This window comes from Urocampus carinirostris, chromosome 10 (genome assembly GCF_059441175.1).
Source record: "Urocampus carinirostris isolate Australia breed hairy pipefish chromosome 10, RoL_Ucar_1.0, whole genome shotgun sequence".
NCBI classification, from domain to species: domain Eukaryota; kingdom Metazoa; phylum Chordata; class Actinopteri; order Syngnathiformes; family Syngnathidae; genus Urocampus; species Urocampus carinirostris.
The window spans coordinates 13,129,102-13,151,914 of NC_142358.1; the positions used below are offsets into that span (position 1 = coordinate 13,129,102).

Here is a 22,813-nt window from a genome sequence, read left to right on the forward strand (position 1 = left end):
TGTTCTACCCGTGCTTACGTGGGTTTCCTCTCACATTCCAAAAACATGCATGTCAGGTTAATTGGTGGGGCCAAATTATCCTTAGGTGTAAACGAGAAGTGAGTTGTCTGTCTCTGTGTGCCCTGCGACTGGCTAGCAATCCCTGCCCACTGCCCGAAGATAACTGGGATGGGCTCCAGCACCCTCACGATAAGCGGTGCAGATAATAGATGGATGGAACAACTGTATTTAGTCGAAATGATAAACTATTGGACCATCAGTAAATGACAGTGTTTCTTTCCGTCCCCTATAGCGATCCTGGTGAGCGCCATGGTGTGGCTTATCGAGATCGTGGCCAACTCTGCACCACTCTTCCACGACGAACTGTTCCAGGGTCGCTTCAATCACACCTTCTGCTTTGAGAAGTACCCCATGCAGGATTGGGTGGCAGGCATGAACCTGTACCGCATCTTCCTGGGCTTCTTGGCGCCTTGGACTGCCATGCTGGTGGCCTACCGCGGAATCCTGGTAGCCGTGCGCTGCAACATCTCCACTGAGCGGCAAGAGAAGGCCAAAATTCAGCGGCTGGCGCTGAGTTTGATCCTGATCGTATTGTTGTGCTTCGGGCCGTACCACATCCTCCTACTGGTGCGCAGTGCCATGTTTCTCCGGAAGCCGTGCGATTGCGGTTCGGAGGAGCGCTTGTTCGCTGCCTACCACGTGTCTCTGGCGCTCACTAGCCTCAATTGCGTGGCCGACCCCATTCTGTACTGCTTCGTCAATGAGGGGGCGAGGCACGACGTCGGCCGGGCCCTTGCCACTCTAATGTCGTCGGCGTGCCGCGGGGTTTCCGCTTCCTCGCCTTTGCAAGTTGACGTGCTAAACGCAGCTTCTGTAACCATGGAGACGCCTCTCGCAGCCAAAAAACAGCCGTGCATCCACACGGTTGGCAGCCAGGCTGGCGGGTACAAGAAGGAACTAGCGGCACTCAAGGAGGAATGTCTGCAGATGAGCATACTCACAGGCAGGAAGTGAATCAGGACTCCATGAAAAATACTGCATGACTCCAAACATGGGTTTTGGTTCTAAAGTATTATTTGAGATTCAAATTACGGTAGGATTTACAACAAAAATTGGGGTTTCAAACTATTGGTAGGGTGTGAAATGATCATTTCGGCACAACTGTTTGCTTTTGATACTGCAAAAAAGTAGAACCAATAAGTAACCATCTTCCAATATTTCCCCATTGGCAGATACTTTTACTCATTTTAAATGTTATTTTTCTTGTTTAAGACTTAATCTTTTCGTATGATGGGTGCTGATACAAGGTATCAGTATTGTCCTCTACACCGGTGTATTTTAAAAGTGGGGGTGCTTTATTTTAAAACTTAAGTCTGCAATTGTGACTTTAAGCAGGTGATGGCGACAGAGTAACATATGATTTTAATGCATATCTTAAATGCGCTCGAAAAAATTCTTCCTTTTTTAACTTTTTAGGGGTTTGTTCCGCCCCGTACAGGCCTGATAAAAACCGATTGTTGCGATGGAAAATAAAGCATAAGGGGTCTTTGAACTCATTTGGGCATTGTTAACACATGATTAATAAAGAAAATATTCAACACTCAACTTCTTATGAACACCTTAAACGATGCACCTCACCTTCAAGATATTGGTTCTGGAGCCATAGGTAGAATGGGTTACCCTTTAGTGGCTGTCCCACAAACAGATACTTGAAATTCTATGAATATTGTATCATCTTTAAGAGGTCAGTAAATCCTTTTAATAAATTAACCATTACAAATGAATTTGTAGAGGCAAACTTAACGTTTACAAAAGGTGTTATATTGAATTGGACTTGCTTTTTGTAGCACCGGAGCAGTTTTAAATATTTTTAATCGCGAAAAAACCTTGTGATCAATCTCATAAGTGTGGCCACAAGCACAATTAAATAATTAATCCTTTGAGGCGACATGTTTTAGTATAATTTATGGTAATTTGTTTACAACAAATTTATCAAAGAAAATTGAACAAAACACAGCACTTGGGTTTAAATAATGGAATTGCTAACTAACTTTTGGGTAACTATTTTGCCATTGGTTGTTACTCAAACCAGATCAATATTTCCTGAATGACTTTAATTTATAATCTCATTAATTAATCAAGTGGGATGTCCAAGGACACTTAGTTTGGCTGTAGGGATCACAGGAGACAGTCTCAAGCCGGAAAAACAATCGCTATCCTGGGCGGAAGATTGCAGGGAGCAATCGCTGAGTCCCATGGACCCTTTGGGACCAGAATCACAGGGTTTGGTGGTGAAACCAAACTAGATACGACAAATTGGCAGATCTTATTTGTCTTTTTCCCCCATGCAAATTGACGTATTTGCAGCATGCTTTATTGTTTCACACTAAAATCCGGCCAAAGAAAACTACTGTACATAAGTAGTATTGGGCTGTTTAAGGTTAAACACCGCAATATAAGAAAATAAAACTCAAAATGAAAAAGAATTCTGCCTGCCTAGGGAGCATACATTTTTATGGGGGCTTTGAATGAGTTTCAGTACTCACTTTGAGGTTGAGGTCAGGTTTTTTGTCTTATGCAAAGTGTCAATATCCATATTAATTTTTGGATTAATTCGAACTAATCCCTATTACTGTGCAGTATCTTTAACTGTCATAAAAAAAAGATTACTGCCAAATTCAAAACTGATTATATTAAGTATATGATTCAATCAAGCAGATAAAGTGATGACACCCTGGTTGCAAATCAATGTTAGGATTTCACCTTACGGAATGAAAAAGGGTTGGGATTCCAAATTCAGGTGGCGAACAAGTTTAAGCCTGAGTTATCAGACCTATTTTATCTTTCTGAAGTTGTAAAGAGTACCCAAGTATACCAACATTTGTCATTTGAGGTAACAAGCGTAGTGGGGAACTTCTGGAGAGGCGCACAGCAGTTACAATATGGACCAATAGTTTGAGACTGTCTGACGGAAATTGAAGCAAGGACACTCTGCTTCCTATTGTAGGAGAAGCCAGCTGAATGGGTAAACATTTGACTGGTTGGAACCGGGAAGCGTCTTACTGACGGAATTCCACGCACATTTTCCTTCTGCACAAATTGAAACTTTTCCGCTGCAACATCCGATATCTACACTTTTAAGTCACGCATGGACGTTATTTGATGTTTAGGAGGTTATTGTTTTTATATTGTTGACTGTCAAGTTTGTAAGTTATTCATTGTTTTGTTTAAGAGCAGAATAAAACATATTGTCACCGTTAGTTATTATTTCATGCAAATTAGAGTTTGAATTCCAATGGTAGAGTCTTGAATTATGGTGTGTTGATATGACAAAGTAGTATTTTAAAGCAACTTTAAAGAGTTTCAAAACCATGTTTAGAACTAGATTTTAGGGTTTAAATGGGGTTCTCTAGGGGGTTCCGGATGATGTTTCAAGTTTTCTTATTTTGCACCAAAGCCGTGTTTTGAAATTCAACTTTTCATACCAGGGTTAGGGTCCAAAATTTTGGTTTCAAAAGATTATTATACCTGACTCTTTTTTATAGTATTTTAGTAGAGAATCGAGTATTAAACTTTCAACTCCACTAAACAAACCAAATATATTCACTTATTTTACTTTTTGTCTTGTAAGGCTAAATACAATGTCACATGGGATTCAAGACCTGTTCAGGCCCATGAGCACCCCGCAAAAATGTGTGCCTACTTATAGTATGAAAAAATGTTTTGGGGGGATGATATGCTTGTCAATGGACAGCGACTGCATATTTATTTTTAGGTTGAGGTTTAAAAGATGCAAACAGGTTTAATCACATTGCAGCTATGGAACGAGCGCCATTATTCCTCCTACCAGCGTGACCAATGTGACCCAGAATCCATTTGGAGATCAAAAGCAGGAAAGCAGCACTGCTAACCGCAAGCACATTCATGGGAAAATATTCAGTTCGATTTAAAAAGGCTGGCAATAGGGCATACAAAAAAATCATATTTTTTTCCTGATAATGCTAGCAAAATATAAATAATATTCTACAATTGGGTCATGCATTCCCTTGTGACATTCATGTAATTTTGGCCCACTTAACATCTTCAAATATTTAAAACCCCTTGGAGATAGTTTTGGTCCATTCTAGCTATGAAATGCAAATGTGGTTGATCTGTAGGGAGAAGAAAATCACTGCATCCTGTCAAAGAAGGTCCAAGCAGGGTCAGCTCATGTCAACAATGGATGCACAGAAGTCATTGGACAATCAAAAGCCCAATAAAAAGACTTTGATGCGATGGACCTTTTAACCTTGCATGCCTTGATCAACTAACCCTATCACTTCCTGATTGTCTGTAAATATGTTTCTTTTTAGAGCAGCCATAGGATACAAAGAAACATTCTCACGATAGCCAGAGGGCTTGCATGCTGAGCAAACAAATGCACAAAGAAAATTGCTTTATGTGACTTTTGCTGTTTTCCTTACAGCAGAAGAGAACACGAGCAAAATTGGATTGGCCTTTTGGTTACATTTTGAACCCTTCCACTAAAACTTTGATATTATATCTATATTTCAAAACATAGTTAATAGTTTGTTTGTTTTGTTTGTTTGGATCCCTTAACCACAAGGCTTTTAGGGGCACCATTTCCTGTGGTGTGTCTCAGTCAAGTACAGCCTGGTGGCGCCCATCCCTCTCCAGGGCAACAAATATTGCCGTCTCAAACCGGGGACCTTTCGCGTATTCTGCAATAATGTCAAATGTTTCTATTTCTATTATTGAGTAACAATCCTGCCATATGTAGAAATAAATGTCTAAATGTAACCGCGGTGTACGTGTCCCACCAAAGATCCACATTCACGCTGGACTGGATGATGAGGTTTTTATTATTACAGTTTCTGCAAATGGATGAGTCACAACATTAGCTTTTTCTGCTGGGTTTGATCTCTTTGATCTCTTTGTAGTTCTCTCTGGTAAGACTAACAACAAAGCATATCAAAGAGCTTTCTTTTCACTTTACAGAAAATACATTTTAGAATATCACAATACATTTTTACATCTTTACATTTTAACAAGATACTTTTAACAAGAGATCGTATAGTGGATTTTTAACGTTTACAATGAATTCAACATGTTTTTCTTTAGTCTGAATTTTAACCAACATCATCCTTTTTTAATGTATATGAAAAAATAGGAATAAAAACAATAATGAGTATAAAAATGGGTACAATTTACCTGCAAATGGATGAGTCACAACATTAGCTTTTTCTGCTGGGTTTGATCTCTTTGATCTCTACAAGGGGAATGAATATTTAGTAAAACAGAAACAAAACGAAAATAAATCAAAACAGCTTGACAATATCAATCACATTACTATGCATGGTGAGAGATTTGTCAGCTGGGGTTATAATGTTTAAAATTAACTTATTTTGTGGAGCACCAAAAGATATGTCTTACCTTTGTAGTTCTCTCTGGTAAGACTAACAACAAACCCCGCCTCCTGGTCACATGTTAGAAGCCAAAACCAAACCCCACCCCATACCAGCAGATGGCACTGTTGGACTCAGCATTGCAGGACATTTACCAAAAACTATACACATATTTTAGCAGGAATTTCAATAAAATAAAAGTTATTATTACACCCGTTACATAAATACAAACCGGAAAAAATATGCTGTTTAACTAAATGAAACTATAAATAAATAACTTTATGTTCACATATGGTGGCATGGCCACCGAGTGCTTAGCGCATATGTGGCACAGTTCTGAGGTTATGGGTTCAAATCCAGCTACCAGCCTTTCTGTGTGGAGTTTACATGTTCTCGTGCTTGCATGGGTTTCCTCCGAGCACTCCGGTTCCCTCCCGAATTCCAAAAACATGCATGTCAGGTTAATTTGCCGGTCCAAATGGTCCCTAGGGGTGGATGAGCGTGTGAATTGTATGTCTCTGTGTGCCCTGCGAATGGCTGGCAACCAGTTCAGGGTGTCCCCTGTCCACTGCCCGAAAATAGCTGGGATGGGCTCCAGCATCCCCGCGACCCTACTGAGGAAAAGCGGTGAAGATAATGGACAGATGGATGGATGGATGGATGCATTTGTGTCATATATTTAGGTGTTGCTTGATTTATTTACGTTCATATTTATTTATATGACATTCGTTGGTATTTATTTATTCATTCATTATTATACATTATTTTTTGTACTTATGGCAGGATCGATCCTCCATATCTTTTAGCTCATTTCAAATGGCATTTAATAAAAGTCTTACTGAAGTTCTGTACAATACTGTCACCTTGTGTATAAATGTAATTATTTTACAGAGAAGTTTAATAAAGACACGTAGCAAAGATGAAATTAAAAATAAAGTAAAAAACAATAACCGAATCCCGTCTCCACTCCTACCAAACCTATTGTCACCTAACATATTGAAAACAATTTGGTGGCCTTCCTCTTGATTTCATAAAAAAAAACTGACAATGACGTCACTGTTGTCAAACTGACGTTAAAACAAGTTTATTAACATTTTAACTGTGGATAAACTGCTTTGCTACGAACTTGTCTACCAGCTGCAAAACTACTAATAAGTTGAGTACAGTACTTAATACTTTGTGTAATACTTGAGTTTTACTTCGGTGCCATTTTTTATTTCCCATGTAACTTGAGGTACATATAACCTGTAGCATTAGCAGTGTCACCACTGACAGTAAAACTACCGTAGTATGTCTTAAAACCCGGTTAGAGTCGTTAACATGGCAAAGATAGCGTAATATTTAAGTCCAAACCACTGTAATTTGGACAAATAGCAGGTAAGAAAGCTTAAAACCTTATTTTTCTGGTTTTGTATGTAAAGGGAAATGTCAACGTTTTTTTTTAATTCCCCTTTTGTAACTCCCATTTTGTTTTTGTATTACAACTCATAACGTTAGTAAAAACTACAACTGCTTTATTTATTCATATTATAATGTTGAAAAAATTACAAATACTTGTGAGCATTTTGGACATATGAAAAGTATATACAATAAAACCCACATAGAGGCCTTTCTGTTTGGTTCCTATAGCTTTTAGTGAGGTCCTTAACTGTATCCAGCTCTTTAAAGGGACAGTGTGTATTTTCTTGCTGTTACTACTTCCAAAACATAACTTCAGATTTAACTTTTAAGATACTCCAATTAAATGTACTCATTGGGACATTAAAGAGTGAACTCACCAAAATCATTGATTTAGCTTACTTTACAAATTACATATTTAGATTTGTGATGTAAACCATATTCAGTTAAATAACTACTCAAGGTGTTACAGATTGGCCATACCTTTAAAGCAGGGGTGATTTTTCGGTTCAGAGCTTTGGGGGTGCTGAGCACCCAGAATGTCTGGCTGGTTATTATTGCTTATTTATTTATTTTAAATCATTTACTTAAAGTGATTTAGGATCAGGGCAGCACGGCGGCGCAGTGGTTAGCGCTTGTGCGGCACAGTTCATGTCATGGGAACCTGTCGTGGGTTCAAATCCAGCTCCAGACTTCCTGTGCGGAGTTTGTATGTTCTCCCCGTGCTTGCGTGGGTTTCCTCCGGGCACTCCGGTTTCCTCCCACCTTCCAAAAACATGCATTTCAGGTGAATTGGCCGGTCCAAATTGTCCCTAGGTGTGAATGAGCGAATGAGTTGTCTGTCCCTGTGTGCCCTGCGATTGGCTGGCAACCAGTTCAGGGTGTCCCCTGCCCACTGCCCGGAGATGGCTGGGATGGGCTCCAGCCCCCCCGCGACCCTACTGAGGATAAGCGGTGTAGCTAATGAGATGAGATGAGATGAGATTTAGGATCATTCAACACTGATCAGGAGTGTCACTTCACATTTGTGATCATCACATTACACTTTGTGGTTAGCAGAAACACTATGACTATGTCTTGCCCAGTATTTACTCATTTATTTCTAATATAATACACACACATACAGAAGAAGCATGGAACGTAGACAATAATTTTTTTCTTTATTTATTTTTATCTAGTGTTTTTCAACGTATTTAAACTTATCCTGCCCTTTATTGAGGAAAAGACAGTTTTACAAATGCTATAATTTTTGGGGGCGCTTGGGTTAGATTTAGGGGTGCTTGAGCTCGCCCAAAAAAAGGGCTGGTTAAGCCCATCGCTTAAAGGGACAGTGTGTATTAATTGACCACTAGACGTTGCTGTATTGTGTAGTGCAACCGAAAGAACTACTAAAACCACAAAAAAGAATACTAACTAGATAAAGTCAAAGTGACAAAACTGCACTCGTTTTCTTCTCATGTTTTTGTCCATCCTTCCGTTAGGTTTTTTTTTTAAATTTACCAGCAGAATTATATCAGCTCCCTCTATGTAAAATAAACACAAATGTCTTAGCCTTCAAATATTTTAAAAAATGAATGTGCTCATTATTCAGATCAATATTATTTTTTAAATGAATATGGGTTTTTTTTATCACTAGAAAGCGCTGAATAATACACAATGTCATTTTTTAGGCATTACAGTTAAGTTGCAAAAACTCGTTAAACATTTGATGTTAAATAAATACAATACAGCTACACACAGTTGTACTACTTTATTTGGGGTTATTATTAATCTACATCAATGTTTCCCAAACTTGCAAACTCCTAAACTCCCCTTGGCTCCCCAGTGAATTGCTAGCGCCCCAAAACTAAATTATGCACGCTATAAAAAGGTAAACATTGCACACTAAAATAATCCACATACTTTTAAGGCTGTAAACATGACATGTCTGCAATTAGTGTAATATAAAATTTACCACGTGCTACTACCGCATGTGCTACTGTTCACCAGTGCAAGAATTGTATTCAAGTATTAATTCAAACCCACCATTCCTGCTAACTTTTTAACACTATTGCTATAGCTATTTATTACTCTCATTACTGTATAACATTTCACTTATTAACTTGCATAAATAAAAAGTGTTACCTCTAATCGATAATGCAGTTTTGGGGTTGGACACTATTAGACATGTTCAGCTCCAGTCACAGCATTGGTTATTTCGTTGTGCCTTTGTGAACTTTTTTCGTACCGTGTGAAGGGGCGCAAATGCCGCTTTGATGGAGGTTTGTTTACCTCCCAGTCAACTTGTAGATGCACCTTCTTTGTCTTTTACTTGTAATACGTTTTGACATGCCGTGTATTGTAATATGTGATTAATTTTTAGGGGGTTGGTACAAATTACTAGTGTTTCCTCTGGACCTAGCGACTACGCGAAAACAAATTCTGCAGCGGCGTTTTCTTCTGTTCTACGTCCGCTTCGTCAAAACCAAAATAGATCCAAACAAGTGATGTACCACCCTTCTTCGATGCAAGCTTTGTTTTCTTCTCGTTTGTTGACTCTGGGACTATGTTTACGGAGTCCGGCATGACACTCAATGAGCTGACACGGTGGGTGTGGCATATTGTGGTGTTTTCAAACTTTGAATCGCGTTTATTGGCTTGTGCTATTATTAAAACTTGCCTCTGATTGGTCGGTGCTTTTAAAACTCAAACAGTAACAATTGTGGTTGGCCAAAACTCCATCACTCACTACAAAACCTTGAAAAACCGCAGTGCTTTGCAGTTTCACTACCGCACTACGTGACATCGCGATGTCGATTCGATTTCGGTTAATCGTGCAGCCCTAACGGGTTGTTTACAAATCGTCAAACAAACGTTTAAACCTCTGACTTCGACTTGGGACTGCCGCCCCCTACCGCCCCCTACCACCCCCACTACCGCCCCCCTACCGCTAACCGTCTCTATGCTTTCTATATGTTTACGGAGGCAGCACCTGCCCGCAGTTTGACTGACAGCTTACACCACCCTATCTAAATGTGCAAACAGTCACACCCACACAAAACAGAGCACCCTTAGAGCACTCTCTACAACAGGGGTGTCAAAGTCAAATGGACAGAGGGCCAAATAAAACATTTGGCTACAAGACGAGGGCCGGACTGTCCAATCTTTACTGAAACCAAGATTTAACCTACTGAAAACACAACAAATATATTACAATATGATTGTATAAATAAAGCAATATTTTCTTATGACTCTGTCAGTCATTTTTAATTTCAGCAGGCACAAAATACAAATGTCCTTTATATAAAAAACTCATAACATATCTCATAACAACAACTCATAACCATTTTCTATCATTCAATCATCTGAAATTATTAAAAAGAAATATTGCCTCGAAATACAATAAAATAAACTGCAAAAATCTCTTGTTACTTAAAACAAATAGCAATCAACACACTGGACCTCATCTGTCCTGCTCAAATGTACATTGACTTTCCTTTCTGGGCTTTCTCTGGGTTAGTGTGAAAAAAAGGAATTACTGATTAACAAATAATAACAATCAAAAGTCATTTTCTCTGCTAAATAGGAGACAATTTTATCAAAAGACTGTTGTCCACATCAAGATCTATTTTCCATGAAAAGCCGAAAAACAAGAAACACTCCCAGGACAGAGTCGGCAAACAAAAACAACATAGTCAACATAGACAATAAAGCTTTAAAATTCCCGAGGGGAACAACAAAAAACAAGACCTTCTTTATGTGCATATTTAACTTTTAAACTTGAACGGAGTAAAAACTTCAAATGTGTAATTGCACAGGAAACATTACTGTATTATTACTGTATTTACATACATTTATATACAGTACTGTTTTACTACAACTCTACATTACTTGTTTGAGGCTGACGCTGATACTTTTCCAGCTACCTCCGTGAACATGTACTCCAACTCCCACCTTGTTTGAAAGCCCCGGTTTTCAGTGTCCACCTTCCGTTTAGCCATTGTTGATGGGTATATGTGGGCTAATTTTTGCTGTTCTGCTAATGACTGCTGCTGATCGACTGCTGAATAAATCAAACCGCCTCCCGCTTTGCTCCCGCTCGGCGCGTCCCCGTTGCATTGTGGGAAATGTAGTATTCATGCGTACTGCGGGCTGCTGGCTTGCAGCGGCCTGCGGGCCGGATCTAATAATATATTAATATCGTCACGCGGGCCAGGTAAAACCCTCTCGCGGGCCTAATGTGGCCCGCGGGCCTTGACTCTGACATATATAATAATTTCCTTTGTATTGTCATTCTTTGTAACAATGTACACAGAACGAAATGTCGATACACCTGACCCGTTGTAGCGAGCCGATGCAGCCGCAGCCAACAGAGGGCGCCGCCATTATACCAATTAGGTATGACTCGGCCGAGGCGCGAACCAGCGACCTCCCAGTCTCAAAGCGGGCACACTACCATCTAGGCTACTGAGCTGGTTATGTGCTCTACAATGCATGATACAATGATATTAATGACAACAAAGACAATTTCCTTTCATTTAAAAATCCGCAAAGGAGTGAACCAGCAATAACTGAAGTGCAAAATAGCGAGGGGTGTCTATTTTGTAGCTGAAGGGCAGAATTAGATTGTCGTGGCAACACCGAAAGGGTGAAGATGGATGGATGAAAGAGAAAACTATCAAAAGAATAGACTTCATTTCACTATCCACATAGTGAGTCAAATGAAAAAAAAACTTAAATGGTCAACCAGTTCTTCCAAATACATATTTTTTTAATCAAACTTTAACATCCACACACAGTGCAGAACAGTGCAGTTTTACCAGGTCTGTATCAATCATTTTGTAAATTAAATGATGTCATTTTTGCAATCTCACTGAGTGCTTCCTCTACCTCCTCCCCACCATTTACTATTGATCTTTAAGAGCTCCCCAAAGTGAATAATCATGCAAATGCAATGCAAGAAAGGGGCACAGGAAATGTCCATTAACGGTCTTCCACGTGGATCAGGAAAGTGTCTGGTTGGTAAGTTTCATCTCCTTTGTTTTTTTGATGCTTCAGCTTTATGCTTACAACACCTGAGTGTAAACAGTAAATAACTCTTCTTCTAAGGGAGGCCATTGGGTCATTTGTGGTAATTGTTCTGTCTAAGTGGAAAACATTCATTGTTATTGACACCAGAGTATTGTTTCTGTTTCTTTGAATCAAACCAGGAAGAGGAAGCAGATGATTTATGAATGTCATCTAAAAATACAAATATTGCCATTAGGAATGTTCACTAGTCCAGAAAATCTATCAGAACACATTCTGGAGGATTATCTAACTTGGCTTTGCTGAATGATGTAAAGCTATTTTATACATGGGGAAGAATGGAATATATATATATATATATATATATATATATATATATATATATATATATATATATATATATATATATATATATATATATATATATATATATATATATATATATATATATATTTATATATTTATATATATTTAAAATATTGATTTTTAAATGCTGAATTAGTGTGAAAAACACCAAAACCTGGGATCCGTATTATTTTCTAAAGAACCCTTTATGCTTTATGTTATGAAATATAAATTAAACGTTTTTGACCTACAAGTTTGTTAACAAGTGCCCATTTGTTTGGTAGTTCTTTCTAATTATTCAAAGTAATATCGTTTTTTAATAAATTTAGTTCTTATCACTAAATGTGCTAAATAATTCTCAATGTCCCTTAAACAGAAAAGTCACTTGATAAGAAATTTACAGACGACAGACCATTTACCTTTTACCCAATCACTGTATCAAATTTTTAGCTGTTCCTCCTTGCTCCCTGAAGATGGCGCCATAGAATGAACATCTATTCAAATATTTAAACTGCACCAAACCTGGACATATGATTTTCCAAGTTCATAATAGAACACTTATTACATTTTGTGTACAGTAACAGTTTCTCCCGTACACAATTTTATATTTTTCAAACCCTCCTTATTTAAAAAAAGGTGTCACAGGTGTCAACCAGGAGCTCACGAGAACCACCACGTGTGCTAAAAAAACAAAAATAATGCCTGGCCACCATATCTTTTCACTGCCCAACTTCACACTTGACTTTTTCCACATGGGGGCGGTGTTGGCTAGTGGGAGCGTCTGGTAAAACATCTGGATAAAGCTTGGAAATGCAAAAGGTGCCCATTAGCCACGCTGACCTCAAACCTCTCTCACATTTTCTTTTTTTATTCTTTCGTTGACATTTAAAAATCTCGCTATTTGGGTTTATATATTAAACATCAGGTTTTAAAATAGCTTTACCACTCATACATACTGTACTTCAAAAGCATTTCCAATTTATGGAAAAACTTGTTGAAACACATGTTGAAATATTGTTTAGCATCTGTTTTAAAACTCTAAGACCCATAAAAACATAAAATAACATGTTTACATATTCACTTAGATGGTGTTATAGAAGGCCTTTAGAGATTAAAATGATTGTAAAAACATGTTTTTTTCTTTAAAGTTGTGATATTAGAACGCTGGCAAACTTTCTTGTTATGTAGTCGTATCATCGTCAGAACAGATAGATATGAATGTTTATACCTCAGTCAAAATACATTTTCATGAGTATTGAGGTTGTTTAGTACAGTAAATAACACAAATAACGATTCCAAAGGTGTTGTTGCTCATTTAAAGTTTTGCAGGTTGTGAAAGAATTGGGAAAAATACAAATCTAGTAAGTTTTAAATGATGGGTCTAACAGGATTAATACTGTAATGGGACATTTTCTGCATAATATCGTTTGGGAAGAATAAAGACTCCCCACTCTTCTCTACAAAAGGCCAAATACCTTTGCCTTAACTTGTTTGTGAAATTTAACAATACTTTAAATCTGAAAAATAAAGCTAAATGGAATAAACATTAATTAGTTTTAACAACGAATGAAAATTTGTATCATCAAGAATTACATGGAACACAACCCCTGCATAATTATTTTTTGGGAGGTATATAATTTTTATTGAAATACCTGTATTTATACACCCAGAGAAAAAAACACAGGAAATATTTATAAACTATCTTGTGGAAACTTGATTCCACATAACTATGTTGTTGTAACTTTGGAGTCTCTATTTAGTAGAAAAGCTGTGCTTTTCTCCTATCCCGTTCCTAAGGAATGATGTTGAGGATATTTCATGCATTTCATTTTCACAAGAGTAGTATGCTTTAACATTGTTTAAGAGTCAATGAACTATGTTAACTTGAGTTGAGAGCATTAATTGGACAAAAATGCTGCGATGCATCTTGGTGTCAATTTTCGCAGGTCTTATTTTTTTCTTTTTCTTAAATATGCTACTTCTTTTCTAGCAAAGCTCAGTTCCTCCTTGGATGTTGTGGTTAAGTGCATTGGGTGGTCCTTTTATATCTATGTATGTGTTTGTGTGGTTCTGTGTGTGTGTGCGCACATACAGGCAATGTCACCTTGACTAAAGCAAAAGGAGGCGGTGAGGGTGCCTATGTGCACTGAACGGACAGGAGAGAGTGATTGCCTCGTCTGGCTGCCCGTGTGTGTCCGCGCACGCGTGCGTGTACACAGCGAACAGCCCGAAAGGAAGAGCGAGGAGGCTATAGCATCTAGAATCCACGGGAGAGTCATCTCTTTTCACAGAGCCGGCTGCTGACATGTCAACGCACTCAGGTAGGTCACGTGAGCAGTCAGATGGCTTCCATCTCAAGTCACCGCATCGCATCATGCTTCATTGCTCAGACATCTCCAGACAATTGTCGCTTTACCCTTGAGATAACTTACTTAAAGTTCTTCCTCAAGCACTTTGGGATGAGTTTGATGTGACAGGAAAGCACATCAAACACATACAAGGATGAACAAGATTAGAGATTGCCATTAGTTTTATATTATAACACACTTTATTCCCTTTTTCAGTGGATTTGAAAGCAGTTCACAGCATATTTTTTCACATTTGAGTATTAACATTGTCCCATTATATATTGTACCATGTTGGTAGGTTGCACAGATCTGTTCAAAAGTATGTTTCACAGTTGCACAGTCAGAAAGGCAGAAGGTGAAAGAGATTCAAAGATCCAAATAAAAATACTATTAGTAACCGCTAAATGCAAACCTCACTGACAAGGTCAGCAAATGTGCTTAATAAAGCTGGGACGAAGACAATCAAATTCAGGCGTGTCCCAACATATATTGTGTCCAAGCCATTAGGACTGTAATAAAAAAGTGCTTCTGAAAAAATTGATGTGAGTGACTGCTTTTGCAATCAGATGTTGGAGAAAATTGCTGAACTGTTTCTTTAAAAAAAAAAAGGGTAGCACTAACAAAAGTCAGAAGATTAGGAAACCCGTAATTTTGCTACAGATTTTTGCGCCAAACATGATGGCAATCAAGTCAGCTATAAAAGGAAACATTCTAATATTTGATAGATGCCACTGTATTGTATAGTGTTGTGCAACTAAAAACGAGTGCTGCAAAGCACAATGATGATTACAAAGTACGGAGACTCAAAGTGACCAAACTGGAAGGTTTTTCTATCTTCTTTTTTTCTTTGCACAGCTTTTCACAAGGTTCTGGGGTTTACTATTAGCAACAATTTCTTGACCTACACAAGTATTTTAAAAAAAAGTACATTTATTTGATAGTTATGTAAGATTTCCTTTAGTCATTTGATATATATATATATATATATATATATATTTCTGTTACTTCAATAACGATACAACAAAATCATTCCATTAACAGGTGCGGCTTATAAAACCTTTTGTTGCCAAAAAAAAATGGTATACGTCTTAAATGTTATAAATGCTTATCCATTCAAATACGTGCTACTGTTAAAAGTACAACCACCCCAAACATCCGAGAGATGCCCCTCTTTGAGTGAAAGCGGAGTTCCGGGAAGCCCCTGAAGGCACCACGAGGACCGTGACGTCATTACCCCTTCTTCCCATTCCCGCCCCCTCCCGTTGAGTGAGAGTAGGGATGCTCTCCGAACGCGAGAGTGACTGCAGCATCTTCCGCGAGACGACGCACAGCAGCACGTTGCTACCTAACCTCCGCCTGCGCGCTCCCGACGGCACGCACGCACACGACGGATCGTTCTTTCCACTGCGCATGTCCTGCAGCTTTTGCCACCTTATTTCGCTCGGATTTGAACGGTTTCGTCGCAATGGCGCGCGTGATGGAAGACTGACGTGAACGCGCTTCACCAGCCTCTCTTGGAATCTTCTAATTTCCTCCCCCCTCGCCCACCTTCTCCGTACCTCCTCCATAGCATCTCTCCTGCGCGTGCGCGAGAGCCCGCACCGCTTTTTTTGTCTAGTGCGCGTGCTGCCCTCCATAGGACTCGCCCGCGCAGCCACGCTGCGTCAAGAAGAGAAATTAAGCCAAACAAAACACGGGAAAAGAAAAGGGTGGATTTTTAAGTGGATCTAGGCGACATCCGAGCGAACGCAAACATGATGGCCGGCGGAGCAGTGCAACAGAACGGCCTCTTCGCCACCCCGCACCACCACGTCCAACAACCGCACATGGAAGCCGATCCGCCGGACTCGCGCAAAAGACCCTTGGAGACCCCCACTGAGGCCAGCAGCACTAAGCGCACTAACACAGGAGGTAAGAGATGCGATGGGGGTGGACTCGGCCCTGTTGTAGTCTGGCCCTCGGAATGGCGACGCTTTGTTATGATGCCGATTATTATTGTTATCATGATAGCGATTGCACTGCTGCCTAACGGAGCGTTTTATTGTCTGCGTGACGGGAATGAGATAATGTGGCATTACTTGGGGGGATGTGGATGCGAGGCTGCATGTCGCTGAAGCCTTGTCTCCACCCGGGTTCCTTCTCTCTCCGCGCCTGAGAAACAAGTGGGACGTAAACAAGTGAAATCCGGATGCGGCTGGTGCGTGAAGGCATCATGACCTTGTCTGCGTGAGAGAACGAGTGAGTGAGATAATCTCACACATCAGTCGCCATCGCCCGATTAACGAGCAAGTGCGTCAGCGTGCACTCTCGCCAGCGTGTGCTTATTATGGTCATTATTATGATGAGTATTCTGGTGATGGTCAGCCTGTCGCCATGGCAATCTCCATTCTTGTTTTCTTTTTGTGTTTACATGCTGTCATGCATCCCATTACAGCATTCCAACCATCATGCAGTCACACTACTGTAGGCATTTAGACATATTTGATCCAAAACACATTGGGCGTGTGGAAAGTTGCTTATATAAACCTAAGGGGGGGAAAAAATCAATGTTAGACTATGTCACAGTAATCTAATCTAAAAAACAGTTAAATAGAAAAGGGACAAAAAAATAATAATCTGTATGCTGACTATCCTCAAACAACGTTTTTAAGAAGTATTTCCAACTGTACCACACATAGCAAGATATCCTTTTAAATCATGCATCACAGTTCTAAAATTACAAGTGGTTTGTCATAAATCGAGGTTGGCAGAGGGTTCCAGAGTGTTGCCTTGTCAGGATCATTTTCTTCCCAAATTCTACTGAGGTTTTTTTTTGTTGTTAAGTAGTATTTTGATGTTAGCAGTAGAGATCTTCAGAAGAGTATACGCTGGTCCATGATCATTAAAAAAAAATGGCGGAACAGCTAAATCGTTTCAAATCCGCTAAATCTGCACTGCATCAAAACATTTGCTGGGAAGGTCTGGGTGACCTACTTGCAGAAAACATGAAGACGACTCTGTCCGTGTTTGGCATAAATGCAACATTCTCAGTTAAATGAGTTGCAGTCAACATGAAGGAAATCGTTGATGTTTTTTCAGTGCGTTTTAAGTCGATTATATTTGGGATAAGTGAGTTTGTTTCGTGATATTTTAACGTACTACTATCTGTCATTTTTGAATGGCTATTTCAATCTTTGGTGTCTTGCCAAGTTAGTTATGCAAGTCACGTCGTGACTTGTGCCAGTATTTCAGTATGTATTTTATTTATTCTTACTGATTTGTCTCCTGGATGTGATGAGTGATCTCAATCGATTTAAGATTAAGGGTTTTATTTTTACGTTATGGTTGTGTTTGAGTAGAATTTTGATGAGTGACTTAACTGGGATTGCCGAGTTTTATTTACTGAGCTAAATTGGTAATATTTTGCTGAGCGTGTCAGCAGTGTTTTGTTTGAGTAAATTTAATAACTGATTTAGATAATCCATATAAATGTTAAGTTATTGTTTTGTTTAGTGACATAAACATTTGTTGAATTATTTGAATAACTACAATCCCCGGTTTGAGACCCGAAGAAAATGTTTGCTGGCCCCGAGAGGGATGAGCGCAGACACACAACAGAAAATGTTGCCCCTACGACCAAAGTGTCTAAGGGATCCAACCCAAATATATTAAAAATGTTGTACGTGCTAAGTCAGCATATAGATTAGCAATTTCTTTTTTTAGTTCCACAACAGTAATGTTTTATTAACTAACTTTAAAGCGACAATGTGTATCATTTAGAGCCTCCTGGTGGTAAATAACTACATTCATTAAAACAAAACAATACTGATTTGAGTAATAAGCAAAAATGCAAATGAAAATTTGCATTTTAAAGGTATTTGTAGGTCCTATGAATTAGCATTTATTTTACATAATTTGAGCCTCACCTAGAGGGAGCTGAGATAATTATCCTTCATCTTGCTGCTACACCCCCCTAAAAAAAACCTGCTAAAGGCTGGGCAAATATACGAAAAGATAAATTGTGCACTTTTTTGTGGTCTTTTTGAGTTTACGTAGTTTGTAGTCTTCATTGTGCAGTCATTTTCACTTGCACTACACAATACACCAACTTTTCGTGGTCCAATAATACATACTGTCCCTTTAAAGTATGGCAAAACTAGCATCTGGTGTAGTGATTTAACTAAAACTTATTTTCATAACAAACCTAAATTTCTTATAATTTGTAAAGTATTATAAATTGTTATTTATCTATGACAAGGGTCACCAACCTCATTCAAGCTGAGAGCTACTTTTTGTTACTAATTAGTGCACAGGGCATCCAGTAGATCGATAGATAGATAGATAGATAGATAGATAGATACTTTATTCATCCCCGAAGGGAAATTCACATTTCAGTATGATATGTACTTCTAGAATAACAACTTTAGCACTATGATGTTACGTAGTTTTAGCTGGTAATTATTGGAAGTAAAGTTGAATAGACTTAGCCAAAAAAATACTAATTTTACAAGAAAGTCACTATGACCTAGCATTGGTGAGCTATTTTCAGAACAGTTCCGCGGGCACCTCAGCTGTCCTTTAGGGGCCCACGTTAAAGACAACTGATCTATCTTTGTGAGTAAATTTCATTGAATTATTTCAAGAGTTATATCTGACGTTGTGTTTTTTAAGTGCCTCTAATATCCTGATTAGTGACTCAAATCAATGATGTTTTGACGACCGACTTAAACCGGCGACATTTTAGTGCAGCTTAGTGGTGTATGTAAAAGTCCTTGCCCTTCCCCCACCCACTCACAGAAGATGCTGAGTGCAGCAGGCAGCCCGTCCATTTAGACAAATGAAAAGGTTGGGATAATGATGAAGAGCTGGATGAAGAGGAGGATGAGGAGCAATTTAGATACCTCAGCCAGCAGGTGGAAGGTCTAAAGTTAGAATTTATCGTTTACAAAATCCCTTTCGACGCCAACCGCAGTCTCTTAATGCAAAATCGAGTGCAGTTACTAACCTCTGTGTTATAGTACTTAGCTTCGCCGTGTTCTTGGTTGACTCTGTGAAAAAATTAGTTGACGCCACGAAAAATCCTTCCCTCCACCCTGTCCCCCTCTGCTTCCTCTCTCTGTAGTGGCCTTCCTGCAGCCCCTTTTTGAAAGCGAAGGCATTGTTTTCCCACAAGACACTGAGAGCCATGGTAAGACTGATTCTTTTTGCCAATACTTAACCTTTGCACTGAAACACACACACGCTGAAGAACACAACATGCTAACATGCTTTTTATTGTATCCATGACGACATCTATTTTTTGTACCATATATGTTCCTTTATTCCACAATGCCAAAACGGTAAGTCCTCATGACCTTTGAACTCATGCCAGCCATGTCATCATTGAGGCTTGTTCTTGTTTTTATATACCATTTATGTATTTGCCACATGCAAGTTTGAACTTTCTCTATGATCTTATTATAATAGGAACAGCAAAAAGGAATTCATCTGTCAGAGTTCATGCATACAAAAATACCAGTGTGCAAATTGCATCTCAAAATCAATGCATTAAAAACAAAAAACGTAAAGGTAAAAAAATTGATTAGTCATATAATACAGTCAACCGAATAATACAATAATACCCAATTACTGAATAGTTTCAAGGGGTTAAAATAGAAAAAAGGCTTGGCCAAATTTCCTTTTAACAAAAAAGCTTGTAAATACTTCTGTGTGCAGCTCAATGAGAAAGCGAGAGTCATATTTAGTCTCTACAAGTTTGTGTCCTTCTGTACATGTACGTGTGTGTGTGTGTTAGTCTGCTATCAGGTGGTCAGTGCAAGATCCAAATAGCCGTCTGCAGCTTATAAATCATTTCAAACGCCACAAAGAGGTGAAGGTCCCAAAGATGAAAAGATCAATGAGGAGCTGCTGTTCATAGCAGCCCTCGCCATGTTAGCCTCTTCAAGCCCCCCTACACTGCTTTAATCCACAGACCCTGAACCCACTCTCGTGTCAAACAGACCTCACCTAGGAAACCAGGAATTGAAAATGTATTGCTCACGCACGATTCAACACATTCAAAGCTGTAGGGCGTATGATCAGCTGCTAACTAAGCTCAGCAATAACTGATATGTCGAGACCTTGTTTTAGTATATTAAGTGTGTTTCGTCTGATTTGCAACATCTACACTATCAAATGAATAGAGGAGGTGGTTTATTAAAGTGGAGTCAGCGTTGACAACTAAGTATTTGGTCGCTATTATTAGTTACCCTAGATGATCTTGTGTACAGTTGTTTTAAGCGACTACCAATATTAATTTGGCGCCACATGCTTCTGCTGTACATGGAAATGTGGTGTAATTTTTCCATGTTCATTCATCTCCAAGAAAAATCACAGAATTATTCCCAGTAGCAATTAAAGGCACTGCCTGTTATGATAGCTTAAAAACCTGTATGCTATCCGATCATTTTGTCATCACTATTACTCAAAAACAAAGAAAAAGAAACCAGTTTGATTCCCATTGAAGTTTAAAGTTCATAGAGTCAGAGATGAGATAAAAAAAAAAAATGAGCAATTGACATTTGTGCTAATGGTTGAGATGCTAAAGACGATGTCAGCGGGCGTGCTCTGTGGTGACCGTAAAAAAGTTACCAAGGGCTACTATATTAATGATGATGAAGAGACGGAGGAGGTTTTTTTCTCTACTTGTTTTTGTTTTCACTCATGGAGGAGAAAAGATGGCCTCTAGAGGAAATTCTGAACTTTCAGTTGCCATGTCAACAGAACAGGATCGGCATTCTAATTCCTTCCTTTCTCCTTTACCTTTCTCCTTTTCAATTTTTGAGTTTCTAAACAGGTTTACTTTCTTGCTTCATTGTTGTACTCTTCTTTTATTTGTATTTATATTTCTTTTCTCATTTTTATGTTTTACGAGTGTTTCCATGATCAATTTTTATAATACCGACAGTTATATTTAACGTGTATTCTTATGCTGATATTTTTTTCATTTTTGTTTGTATTATTGTATTTGTACTAATTCACCTTTATCACTCTTCCTTTTCTCAGACCCGCTGTTGGCTCTAGTTTTAGCACATTATAAAAATATAGTTTTCCTTTTTATGTTAATTTTATCATAACAATTCATTTTTCTATTTGCTTTCATTTTTCTTTTTGCTGTTTTTTTACACTCTTCATTCTTCAGTCTATTTTTCTTTCATTCCCGCATTTTCTGTTTTTTCCACATCATTCTTTGTCTTCCATTTTGTTTTTTTCCACTCCATTTCTTTCCCTTCATTGTCATTCCTTCCTGATTTTCTTCATTCTTCAATCCTTTTGTCTTCGGCCCTTTTCTTTTCCTTTGACTTTCCATTCTCCGCATGGCGAAGTGTTCCAGTGCAATCTGTAAATTGTCGGACTGACGCAGCATTTTTTCCCCCTGGAAGGTTGGGACAAGGAATAGACACACATAACCGATCACACACGCACACATATTTGGTAGTCTCATAGAAGCAAACTCCAGTTATTCGGATTCAAGCACTTTAGTTTGTATGTATTTCAACAAAATAAACAACAATCCTGGAGGCGTATGAATCAATATGTCGAATGTTGCAGAGACTCAATCGTCGGAGAACACGGCGTTCCCGGTTAACATTGGTTCTCCTTCTCTTCGTCCTCGTCATGCATTCTAATCAGGCTTTTCTCCAGACCCTCATGCCCTCGCCCTCCTCCTCTCTCCATCCATCACCCGGCAACGACTGCCGCCGCCAATCGATCGAGCAGGGCAACGGAGCCAATCTCTTCAACCTCTTCGACTCCTACGCTCCTCTACCTTAAAATACAGCATGAAAGTAAAAAAGAAAAAAAAATAATTGGCAAAAAGGCAGTAATATTGCAGCCGAGCGAGCCGAGTGATTGGCTGTTCAGGGTGGCAATGAATATAGATGAGCGGAGGCAATAAAAAAAAGAGGCTGAGCCAAGCAAGGAAGATCGCTGTGCACCTCCCCCTCGTTTCTAGACTCACGCAGTACAGGGAGCGAGGTCGTCAGCATTGTTAGTGTACCGGTTTATCATTAAATGTGATTATGTTTTTTATTGCTTTTAATAATTAAAATTTAATGCATTTCAAAAATGCTTTTTTTAGTAAATCAAGTACACCCCCAGCTCCTTAAACATTTCTAATCTATATCAATCGTAAGAGCATCTTTCTTGACAAACATGTCAAGTCTTTGAGGTCCAACAATACACTAAAGTACAAAATGGCATCTAAAAACTCGATTGCCGATCGCAGTTCAGGGTGTGATAGTAGTAAATGTGATCTTATATGTATATATTGGTCAGGTCAGTCCGTTTTAA

The 22,813-nt window shown here is 38.8% G+C and overlaps 2 protein-coding genes across 7 annotated transcripts in view; both read left to right on the forward strand.

The window, feature by feature from the left end:
• gpr4 (G protein-coupled receptor 4) overlaps positions 1–3,257 on the forward strand; it is a 39,791-nt gene extending 36,534 nt beyond the window's left edge. Inside the window, exon 4 of the mRNA XM_088346225.1 lies at positions 293–3,257. Coding sequence (XP_088202351.1) covers positions 293–1,014 — 722 coding nt within the window. The 3' untranslated portion in view covers positions 1,015–3,257. The remainder of the gene's footprint in view (positions 1–292) is intronic.
• Positions 3,258–6,494: 3,237 nt separating this feature from the next.
• The window catches only part of nova2 (NOVA alternative splicing regulator 2), an 89,637-nt gene continuing 73,318 nt past the window's right edge, over positions 6,495–22,813 (forward strand). The window contains exons 1-4 of one of the 6 annotated variants that reach the window (XM_088345046.1): positions 6,495–6,560; positions 11,705–11,804; positions 14,250–14,476; positions 19,605–19,670. In XM_088345046.1, the coding sequence (XP_088201172.1) occupies positions 14,461–14,476; positions 19,605–19,670 (82 nt within the window). In that variant the 5' untranslated portion in view covers positions 6,495–6,560; positions 11,705–11,804; positions 14,250–14,460. Of the gene's footprint in view, positions 6,561–6,721; positions 6,783–10,597; positions 11,805–14,249; positions 14,477–15,789; positions 16,415–19,604; positions 19,671–22,813 lie in introns of those variants that run through there. The other 5 variants (XM_088345047.1, XM_088345045.1, XM_088345048.1 and 2 more) reach the window with 5 other exon arrangements.